Source organism: Balearica regulorum, chromosome 1 (assembly GCF_011004875.1).
Source record: "Balearica regulorum gibbericeps isolate bBalReg1 chromosome 1, bBalReg1.pri, whole genome shotgun sequence".
NCBI lineage: Eukaryota > Metazoa > Chordata > Aves > Gruiformes > Gruidae > Balearica > Balearica regulorum.
The window spans coordinates 77,877,848-77,890,224 of record NC_046184.1 but is presented as its reverse complement, the minus strand read 5'-3'; the positions used below and the strand labels follow the sequence as shown (position 1 = coordinate 77,890,224).

Genomic DNA, 12,377 nt, shown 5'->3' with positions numbered 1-12,377 from the left:
TTGCTGCTGTCAGAGCCCACTCACTAACTCGGTACAAGAAGGGGAGTTTGGGCTCATTTGTACAGATGAGGATGCCTCACACTGCGAAGAACACTTATACCAACAGCGTTGTCTGAAACTGAGGCAAAAAATTTAAACATCAAGGAGGAAGAATGTGACGTGAAGCAATATGTCAAAGGGATCAGAGTCATTAAGATGAAAAAGGCTGGGTGAACTTTGGGGACTGAAAGTTTCTTTCGCCTGGTAGCGTGTTATTGCAGGCTGGTGTCTAGTTGGAATACCACCACAGCTCCTGCATCAGATCTGTTCGAGAAATAAGAGCCTGAGCAGTACGGAACGGACTTAACAGATGTCAGAGGGTCTCTAATATTTCAAAAAAAAATCTTAACCCTGTTGAAGAAGCATGATTTTGCAGAAGCTTTTGTGATCTAAGTCAGAGTTTCAGAAACTGATTTCAGGTACGTAGATGTGAAAATGTAGCAATGGGAAGAAAGAGTGGAAATACTGCACCTAGGGTGAAAAACAAAACCTGCTCCCTGCTAATTCTGCAAGGCTGGAAACTATGCCAAAATCAAATGGAATAGGGTAATGACAGTGAATTTTTGTCACTTCCGGAAGATGAACTGAAGCTTTCACTGTGCTCACGGCCACGTCTGGAGTGCAAAGAACGCTGCCAGTCAGCCTCCCGGGGCTGTCAGCACAGGAACCGACACTCACTGAAGCTGATGGCAGCATTGAGATATTCCAGATTTAGAGAAAGAGTTAAAATCATAGCAGACAGCAGGTACAACAGATACCTGCACACTTATAATCAAGTGCAAAAAAATGCATGTCTATCACCTACTGCTTAACAGCCTTGGCATGGCAGGTACTTGGCTTTCAAGCATCAGCTGGCTGAGAATGTCAGAAAACACTCTACCTGACAAGCCATCTCTCCTTGGAAATCTGGTTTGTGGAGATCTCCTTATGATCGAGAATATGACAGCTCTGAGCAAACCTGGGCTTCGTTGGAAAATGTCAAAGTTGACAGAGCCCATGTCCTTCCTTCCTGAGGGCACAGAAGGACAGAGAGCAGGGGAAAAAAAGAGATAGTCCAGCTAGCAAGTGCGTGGGGTGGGCTACGTATCGGTGGCCAGCATTACCATGCCACTGACTTGCGCAGATGCATAAAGTAGGACAAGGGCTTTGTTCAGAAGTATCATCACATTTCCGCAGAGACTATCCTTTACAAACTGTGCTGATACTGCACTGAACAGATGAATTTTTAGCCAAAAAAAGATGAAGTTTGGAGAAAACCCAAGGATGATTACTGCTTTCAGAATAACAAACATTTCATCTAGGAAAAATTCTGCAACAACAAGGTTGAGCCAACCCTTTCTTTTATCACAACCATGAGAGCTAAAACTTGCTCGTTTTTTGTGCTGTATTGCACAGTTAATGTTACTGCTGCTTCAGAAAACTGTGGGTCTCTGAGCTGGTCGACTCAGCAATTGTCGAGACGGAAGAGTATGGGACTGGTGCAATAGTGATGAGACAAAACACCCAGAAAGAACAAAAGCAAGATACGGAGGTTTTGTGTCAGATCAGTGCAAGAATTATTAGTTACTGGTCACCGGCACAATATAATGATGTCCATAAACCTCATATTTCTTTAAAATCTTTAAATAGGTCCAAGGAAGTGCCAGATATGTAAAACCCCCCTCCCAAGCACAGCCAAAAGTTTAAATCAACTAACATTTTAGTGACTAAATTTTCACTCAATTTTTAAATAATAACAGCTGTGAGAAGTAATGATGTTAGTGCACATTCATCCTCATTTTAGCTCTCTTGACTCCTGTGATTAGTGAGGAAGAGGTATTTGCCTATTAAGATAAGCTAAATATATGTAAGGATGATTGTTTCATAACAATTTAAGACACACAAAAAGTCTAGCTTTCATCTGCAGATGGGGCATGCACTGATACACTACACGAGCTTTAATTATCCACTTACAATTATAATTACAAGGATTGTCTCAAGCTGCCAGTCACTTGCCTTCAACATTCTTAGTAGTGAACTATTTACATTCCCTGCATCCAATCATAATATTTGATACAAGCTACACCTGCAAAGTTTTCCTCTTTAGCACCAGGCTGGAAACAGCACATCCAAACAGCTTTATGGGCTTGAGTGGAAATCCTGAATTTGGACCAGAAGGCCTTCAATAAAGTCTATTAGGAACTCTTGATCTACTACAGATCAGTAGATACCTTTAATAGCCGAACTGGCCCCACTCCAGTACTTGGCCTTGGCTGCTGCAGGTATTTTGAAGATAAATCAGCAATTTCAAGAGGCAAGGTGCTACCTCTTCAGTACACAAGCATCCCTACAGATGCTAAGCCCCACTGCTTGCAAATTGCAAGCGGGTATCCACTGCAGTGGATCTCTCCCTTCTTCTCTTATGCATATCGTTAATCAGCTTCACTCAAGGTATGAAACCCAAACAAAACCACAATGGGCAGTTATTGAATGTTCTTATTTACCATGTGGTAACCTAAAATATGAAGGAGCACAGCCTAGCAACGAAGGCAAGATACTAAGTGTCTAGCCTGTCCTCATTTAAATCAGTATCATCTTGCACTGATTTAAATGAAGCCAGGATTTCTCTTGAGAATGACCAATAAAGCTGAGAAGCAACATTTTTCTTGGCCCCTCCACCTTTGTCTTCACAAATGTGAAGCCTATTCAGTACAAGTTTTTAAAAAGTTTGAAATTTCTCACTTAGGGTTCAAATAAACAAACTCAGACCAAACCCTAGTGGCAATAGTTAAAATAAGCAGAGATCAATGATGCATACTATTAGAATACTGAAAGCAAAATTTACCTTGTTCAGAATGACAGCTCAAGGATGCAAATTAAGAATTGGGAATATTGTGGAATATAGATTTTTGGTTGAGCCTGTCTACAGAAGAATATAATTTACTCAAGATTTATATTTTATATCATTTGTGTGCTGTCAATACAAATAGCTCTTTAAATGAGGAAAATCTCAGATAAAACTAATTTAACAGCGATATAGAGATCTGACTCTGGTTTTTGTCTTAACAAATATCATGCTGATCCTCAAAATTTGTTCAAACATTAACCAAACTTAATGGTATGTGAAACACCAGTGATGTTTCTTTTTTTTTTTTTTAAGTAACTAAACCAAACACATTTTGATTTTCTTCTCTTGCCTCTATTGACACACCTATTAAAAATTCACACCCTTCTTTCAGTGATCTGAGAAATCATTCCCAGTTCTACCCCTGTGTAATGTTGTGCATGTCACATGCTCTGTTTCTGTTCTGTCACCTGTAAGATAAATGTACCTAGGCTATAGATTTAGTACTATAAGATTTAGCAAACATTTGTGAAACTCTGAGGCCTTGGAGCACAAAGGGCTATGGAAACGTTGCTGTGATTGCCTTAAAAATCAGGGATCGAAAAGTAAGATCACATTACACTGGAAAAAGGAATTTCAAGACTGCGGCCTTATCTCTGGCTTTCTCCCTGTGTGCACCTTTGTCCCTATGTAGGGAATACAGTGCACTTACCCTACAGACCGCACCTGATATTTGGTCCTTTATGTTGGTCAGGTACACAGCGGGGAGCTCAGTGGTATAGGCAGCAGTTCAAAGTCTACCCTCTCTTTGCCCTGTACATGAAGGTGATATAGGGAATTCAGGTTTGGACATTCCCATTTTAAATATAAGCCTTTGTAACCTGTATCTCTATGTAATGTAACTATAGAATGGAACTGCAGTCAAAGGGTCTGTAAATACCAGGAAAAATATTTTGTGAAGGGAGGACTTCAGGCTTACTCCTGCAAAACATGTTTTTTCAATGAGTTTTTATGGCCACTGGTTTGATAAAAACAGAATTTCTCATTGATTTTTACTGGGAGTCCTACTTAAAACCAGACATGAGTTGATGAGGTGTATTTCAAGGCATCTTTTCTCATTTGCTATTCTCTAATCCTAAGGGCAAAAAGGTTTTGGGTTTTTTTTCACAGTGGGACAATAATCTGATAATAAGTATTCCCTACCCATAAAAGCTCTCGAGGCAGTGCCCAATTGCCATGCAAGTTTTCAGGACATAAACATATCCTGTGTAGTTGTAAACTTTGCTGAATCAGGCACTGAGCTATACTATTGTCCTTGTTCTGAAAGACACATCTTTTGACACAAAACTCACCTTTTCTTTTTAGGTAGGATACAGTTTCCTTCATTACTGGGGGGATTAGTTCGCCTTTATTTTTGTCCTTGATACTGTTAGGAAAAAAAGAAAAAGTAACAGCCTTTAAATGGCATTCATAGACAAAGAGTCAAAACCAAGACGGAACACTCTCAGCAAAAACCTGAGAGAGAACTGAGAGCATATGTTCCCTTCCACAAGTTAAGGATCCCACACCAAACACAAGAGTCCTCCGAAACTCCAACAGGTGTTGAAGGAGCCACTGAAACAGTTGACTTGGGCTTCCACTCGAAGAGCCATTCTTAAATGCTTTCTTCTCGCTAGAAAAGCTATATAACAGCGCTGAGTAATAAATAAGTGCTATTTACTGTACTGAAGGGGAGTCAAGGACAGAAGAGCAGAACGGTGTTCCAGGCCAACCTTGCCCCCAGTTGAGATTGGTTTTGCTCCAGTTTTGTACCCCTCGCTTGGCATTCCCCAGGCACAGCTGCATTTAACCATGACGCAGTGACGACGGTGGTGGCGGCTGTGATCAGATTTGGGTGGACACCACTGGTGGAATGGGGTTTCAAGGCAGCTTAGAGGCAGGCGAAGGAGTTTGCAGCAAATGCTTCATAGTAAGTCTTGATCAAGGGATGCTGCAAGTTTAGGGGCCTTTTATCATGCAGATTTTTCTTTGTCATTTGTCTCTTTTTAAGCCACAGTGCATGTATAATTAAAAAGATATTGTACTATTTATTTTGAAGGCAAAGTGATGCAGTGAGATTATTAACGCTTTGAATGATTCCCATGAAATGAGATTTTCCTCTCTTTCATGAGTGAACAGTTGAGGCAAAAAAATCGAACATAGCATTTTCTTGATCTAGACAGCGCAGAAAATTCTGCAATTATCTTCCTTATTTAAAAAAACAGTCTTTGGCAGTTTAAAAAGTATAACAAAAGAGACGGTCAGTATCGGCTGAGTATTCTGCTATATTTTTATAGTAATTAATAACAAAATAAAGGACAAATCGCAGATTTTAAAGTAGACTTCATATATATTTACAGGTACAATTTCATATTTGGTATTTAAAAGGTGACCAGCTTTACTAACAAACTCGAAAGCACCGGCACAAAACAGCACAGAGATCTGTGACTGTATCAAGAGAGGCTGCAAATGCTGCAGCTCACCCACAGAAAATGCAAGATGTTTATACAACATGCAACATAGCCGTAACCTAGTGCTGCTAGCTGAGGTTGCACCTGCAGGGGAGAATGATTCTTAGTCTTTTTCTTTTCCAAATACTGTGATTTCTTCTCTATCTAGGCTTATTACTTTATTAATATAAAGCAACTTACAGTAACTGGAGTGTATTTGACACAATTTCTGTAACATTGTTGCATGGATTGAGCAATCTAGTATTATATTTCGTTTAAACTACACATAAAAACTACCTTAAAATAGATGTTACAGCAACATAAGTCAGCATGGAGGGGTAGGGAAATTGTCAAATCATCCCCTCCTCCTCCTCCTATTTGTCTTCCCGATGCCTATGAAGGGAGTTAGAAGAGGATGTGTGGACTGGTTAATTTTGGACCTCCAAGCTTAGGAGGTTGGTCACCCCCAGCCTCATGAATGGAGGTTCATGAGTGGACGAGTTCCTCCAATGGGACGACTCAGAGCAAGATCCTGACTTAGGTACTGAATCACCCTAGAGATTCAGAAAAAAGAGTGGTTTTGCCTCTCTTACTCATAAACTGACAGGGGAATATACTTCATGCCATTCAGTTATTCAACCATCAAACATTTTGACCTTATTCATCACTCGAGGAACACAACGCTGAGCCACCAGTGCCATTTCTTCCAGTTACAGTTTCATTGCCCACTCAATCCTACTCTTCTTCTTTCCTATTTTCACCATCCAATCTAATCCCAGGCACTAATGTCTGTCCGTCTGTATGTTACCCAGATTCTCCTAAGCCGTATTTTTTTTTCCTTCTACTGTGCATGTTTTATGTATCAGTTCCCCTAGTGCTATAGAAAACAATGTAATTTGTTAGGTGATTGTAATAAACTTGTTAATCCAGCTCCCAGAGCTCTTTCTACTATTTCAAATACCTAGACCACCCTGCTGTTTGAAAGGAAATAAGTTGTTCCCTGCAGAGGGAAGTTGATCTGCTATGGATTTGTATCCTATGTCCTACCTCTTTCCTCATCATAGTAACCCAAGATCATTTCCTTATGTCATCTAAACCCTCACTTCCTTTACAGAGTATTTTCATTTCCTCCTCTGACCTCTTTATCTCATATTTCCTCATAAGGTAAGGAGTAGCTTATAATTAGTCACCATCTAAACACTAACCGGTGCACCAGCAGACCAAATGCAACAGAAAAATTGAATTCCTGCTACAGTTTCTCTCCTTCCAGCCAATGATTTGTAAAACCTTGTAGTATTTGTGAGAGCTCGACTCCTCCGTCAAATTTGGTTGACATAGGTTCACAGGAGAACCATGGGCTTAACTAAAAATCAATCCATTGAACAAATTTTTCGTGCTCTTTTTCAACAAAGTATCCATACCAGAATCTGAAGTGTACAAAATTCAATACTGCTCTATGTGTGGGTTAATACTACTTTGTGGACGCTGCTGTATCTATATCTGACAGGAACTCTTTAGGAAAGGGGCATTTTCCTTGATGTAAACAGATATGGGAATTTTAAATAAAAATATAGCTAAGTGTCACAAAATCAGGTTCATAACATGATAATTGTAGACATTTGCCCAAATAAATTCTACAATGTATGCAATGCACTTGCAGAAAAAAAAGACTTACAGCAAGGAACGAGTTTAATTCAGATAATCCTAAAGTACGATCTTTTATATGTTAGTAATTCTCAGCATTTGCTGCTGCTTGCAAGTATGATCTTTGCATGAAATGATACAACTTCTTGTCCTTACACACTGGCAAGGCACCATTAATTTCAATATGAAACAGTACCAGACTTGCTGGAGTAATCATTCTCTGCAGTATCACAACAACATGATAATGGCCAGAAGAAATATTTATGACCTGACTTGTAAGACCAAGTCCAACCTCAATCTTCCCCATTATCACAGATATCTTATGAGAGCTAAAGCAGAGGCCGTAAGTGAAAAAACCTCACTGACAAGAGAAGGCCGTGGCTTGAGATGCTACCAGGACCAAGTTTATGACCTAGTCCTCAGAGCAGCATCCTCTTCTTACCCACAGTGACAATCAGGCACCTCCATAAAATATCTCTCCTAGGACTAAAATCATCTCAGCCTCCTTCAGGACACGTATCCCACCATTCCCAGGCTCTCCTGCTCCTTCCAGCTTCAGCAACCTTACAGCAGTTTCACGCATGCTGGTGACACTGTAGAGCGGAAGGTCAGTGCTAGTGTTACAACCATGCAGGAGCTGTGCAGTGCTCTCAGACCAGCTCCGAGACCCAGGTTGTTCTCCCCTTCCCCCTGCCTTCCACCTAGACCCTGGAGAGGAAAAATTAACAACTAACTTTGCTTCAATACGATGAGCTCTCACACCAGCCCCTGCAAAAGTAAACAGCAAAGGGAAGAGAGCCATGCAAACACAGAACGTGTGAACCCCTTGCTCTGAAAGGCAGCTTCTCTATCTGAATTATTTTCTCTTGCAGCAGATCAGTATTGTACAACAACCCTGCTGCAAAAACATAGAACAAAACAGGCAGTGACTCTGCAGCCCTGTTAATAAATTAGCCTTGCTAATAGACCACATGAGGAAGGAAGTTCTAGGTGGTCTCTGCACAGCATGCAAAGTTGAAATCCCCAGTGAAATGATATCCCCTGGTAAGGGACTAAACAAGAAAAGGGGGTGGGAGATGAGGTCAGTATCGAGGTCAATGTTCGGGATACCAGCGAGGAAAAGCCTGCAGCAAATCAAGGTAAGGGAAAAAAACCCCAACATTTATTTTAGCTTTTCTAATAGGGGAGTTATAACGCAATCCTTGTGTGTCAAATAATTTTGTTTCATGTATTCAGATCAGTACCCTAAACATTTAGGGCAACTTTTATTAAAATTAGTCGAAAGCTTAATTCACTTAAATGGGAACATCATCAAGACTTTAATTTGCTTGGAAGCTGTTACATCTTTATTATTGACAATTTAAGCTCATAGAACCCATTCTCAGTCTCTCTGAAGTTGCACTGATTGTTTTTGCTTTCTTACAGCTGCTCACTCCAGAGGCACCAAACAGCAACCCAGCAGCTTTTTATAAATGTTTTCTAATTATTATTGTTACCCATAAATGTGTTTCCCATTTCAGTGTATAAATAGCAGACTGATTATTTACAGCACTTGCTCCTGCTGAGCACTAGTTTATCTGTCAGAGAGGTGAGACAAATAACTGGGCTATAATTTGTAATAATAAAACCTACACATAATTTTTCTTTTTCTAGGAAAAAAGATACAGTTTCTGCACATCTACCATTTTCTACCAGATCCCTGTTTCCCTTGAAGGAAAGGTTTCATGCTCAGTACAATATAAGAGGTCCTCAAGATAAATGTTTTTTTAAAATAGAGCAAGATATTCACTGAAAGTCACATGCAAACGTTTGTTCTATTTTTCCAACGCTGGGAAAGCTGGGATGGATATTTTCATCACATTTCACAATGTGGGACACAGCATTCAGTTTACTGGACCTAAGGTGACAGAAAATAATAGGGACATTACCACAGCTAATGTAAATCAGACCAGCTCAGAGGTCATTGAAATCACACCTCTATCCTCTTTTTGTGGATCACGTCAAGTAATCTGCATTTTTCTTGCCTTGTTTGGGACGGTGTGATGAGCAGCTGTGCTTTATGATGGCCAATGCAAACTGACATTGGAGATCAGGCACTACTAAAGGCAATTTGAAATGAGAGATCTCTTACGCTTTCTGCTTAAGAGATGAGCATAGCACAGCATTTCAATGCTGCACAATATAGTTTTCTGTAACCGATTCACAGATCTGTATTGTATTTCATCAACATGTCAGATCCAAGAAGGATCTATTCTGGTAAACACACCAGCCAGGGAGAATACTCCTCACTATAGGATATATGATTAGTTACTGCAACACATTATATACCCAATGATTCATTTCTAGACAGTGGACAGTTATCACAAAAGGTCTTTACACATTGTTCTGAAGTGTCATTAAGTATTCTTGGCTGATAATCTTTCTCTCTCTCTGCTTTTCCTCTCCTTTTCATTTTTTCCCTGCTGAGACATACTGAGATTTGGTTTAGAATGCATTCTTCCTCCCCGGTCACGCATACACAGCATGCACAAGCGGAAAGATTGACCAAAAGGAAAGCAACCTGAAACGTTTATGATAACAATTCAACAAGCAAAAGCTGTAGAGTTGTGGCAATTTTGTGCATTTTTCTCTGCCCTCTCTCCCCATCCATGGCAATGGATAGAAAATCAAAACATTTCCTGTCTTCCCACAAAAGATATTTAATTTTAGATTTTCAAACCAACCAGAGAAAACAGAACAATGTCAATAGCTAGTCAAGGTCAACTCTGTGCTCTGTGCTGGAGCTCCGCTGTAGCCTTCCTTGATTACAGAGGCGCCCGGGTGCAGCAACAGGGGTTTACAGGAGCCTGCTGAACATACAGCAGATGACAATGATGCCGCTTGGCCCATATAGTCAATTATGAATTCCTTTAAAGCATGCAAATTTAGGAAGCTTCATTCGTGCCTTTTAACTGTATTTATCTGAACAACATAAGCAGAGGGTCCCCTAAATTTTTCCTTGCCTTTTTAAACATAAAATCTTTACTTTGAGAATAAAAATTCTACTTTTCACACTGACATGCAGTGCAAACTACAGAGAATATATTCTGAATAGCTAATTCCTGCTGCTCTACATTTTGTGTGTGAAGGTAGCATTGCTGAATGAACAGAAAAACAGTCTTGCTATATCAACACAATACCTGAACGTTCTTTGAAATCTCTGGATTTATAAAAGCAATAGCTGCTGGTGAGTAACAGAGCGCCATTTCCATAGTACTGTAGTACTCTCCCCTGCCAGTCTCTGACCACTACAAGCTGGGACATTATACTCGAGGAAGTATCGCTGCGCGCTTGCCCTGTTCTAACCCTGCTCCCTGCTAACATCGGCTATTGCCCTCTATTGGGGACATGACGGGAGGTTCGATAAGTGTTTAAACCAGCTCATTACAGTTGTTGTTCTCCTCATTCTAACTTGTTAATTCAAGCTTCTTATGTGCAGATAGAGAAGGGCATAATAAACACTAAACATGCAAACTATCCCACCCACTCTCTGCTACACATTCTTAAGTACCTGTCAAATCCGAGCATGTATTCCCATTAAATTATAAATGAAAAACTAAGTGTGGACAAAACCTCCTCAGAAGGATTGTTCTGTCTGATATCCCCCATCAAGATGAACCTTAGTTCCAGTTGCGTTATTTTATATTTTCAAGAAAATCACATAGTTTTTAACATGAGTTCAAACCTTTAAAGGTGCAATTTAGCAACCAGGCAATCCAGGCTGTGAATCAGAAATGCTACGGAAAGACTGTCATTCAGTAAACTGGTCAAATCTGCTCTGTACGTGTAGACATAAAGAATTAAATAGGGAGACAGCCAAACTTTTTTGGTCCCCCTCACTTTATTCTAAAGACATCCTATAAGCCAGCTTTGGATGATTTAACTGCTTTTACTAAGCTCATTTATTATTGCTTGAATTAGGGTCATTTCAGTGAAAACTTCAGGACAAATTGGTAGTAGATTCAAGTTCTAGCAGCAAAGACCAAGTTATTGAGTCCTCACAGGAGCTCACAATAAGGAATGTTTTCCAGTTCACATCTATGCCTAACCACGTACACGCTTAAATCCCAGACAAGTAAATGTAAACAAAGCTGGATGGACACTTAATATGAAGTCAGCTTGGTATGGATTTGTTTTCTCCTCCCCACAAAGAGTTTAGGGTGACACTAAGGGGTTAAAGAAATCAAATGCAGATTTAAATTCAGATTTTGGATCCTGAGTGGATGTGGGTAACATAAGAAAGAAAAGTTTTGAACTAACCTGATAATAAGCCCTTCAGCTCGCTCATAAATTAAACCCAATTCAGTATAGATTATATTTCAAAGAATTATACTCCCAGGTCTCACAGACCTTCCATGATTTTTAAATGCCCAGTTGCCTTATGTCATTTTGAAAATCTGACTCTATGAGGTTAAAAATGTCTTTGTGAGTTAACAGATTCCTCCAAGATGAGGCACTGGTCCCAGACAGTCATTTATCAGTGTCTAGATGGAAACTTCTTTCAGCTTCATTTTGCTGTCCTAACAAAACATTATTTGTTTTTCCCCTTTGCCTGTTGGACAACAGTGAGATATTTTGAACCAATGCTTAATCACTTTTTGTTTTTCTAATTTTTAATTATAGCTCTGGAAAGCAAATGCATTAACCAATATAAACTGAGAAAAAAGATAAATGAGGAAGTGTTACCAGAGATAGCATTGCCCGCTGCTTTTAGGGAGGGATATTCAAAACAGTATGACTTTACCACGTTCTACAGCCAGAAGTAATTGGGATACCATTATCAAACATCTTATCAAAATTAGGCCACCTATGAGGGCTTTGGATAAATCCCGTTCACCAACCTTTTACTGACTGAATAAAAATCATCATCCCAGAAGTACTGAAACTGATGAAACCTCAGACCTGTGGGCCTTATAATTTCTTTTCTTAAACTAAAGGACTCTGCAGAGAAACAGTCCTTTAACGACAGTAGCTTTCTCTGAGCAGCAACTCTGACAGTACAAGTTTTACTAAGTGTAATGAAATACACAACACACGTATTCCCATGAGCCTGTACCAAATAAAATCAGGGTCTCCTTGTAGCTCTCTTCAGAAAAATGGAAAGGCCTCCTCACCCAGGAGAAGACTTCAAATCTGGCTCCTAGCTAGATGGGTGGGAGGTCACTACCATTTTGCCATTAGAGTCTATAGAACTCATAAAACGAGAAGGAATTGGCAAAAGCAATTCATTCATCAAGATGAAAGTTCATAGGTTTTTTTTGGTTCAGATTTTAGAAGCCATCCACACATATCATTCCCTCTACTCTGTTAACTTTACCTTTCTTCACAGTCTAAGCTAAGCC

At 39.8% G+C, this 12,377-nt stretch overlaps 1 protein-coding gene across 4 annotated transcripts in view; it reads right to left on the bottom strand.

The window, feature by feature from the left end:
- ARHGAP8 (Rho GTPase activating protein 8) overlaps positions 1–12,377 on the bottom strand; it is an 86,670-nt gene that overhangs the window by 20,188 nt on the left and 54,105 nt on the right. For all 4 annotated transcript variants that reach the window (XM_075760077.1, XM_075760088.1, XM_075760097.1 and 1 more), the window contains one exon: positions 4,216–4,289. In XM_075760077.1, the coding sequence (XP_075616192.1) occupies positions 4,216–4,289 (74 nt within the window). The remainder of the gene's footprint in view (positions 1–4,215; positions 4,290–12,377) is intronic.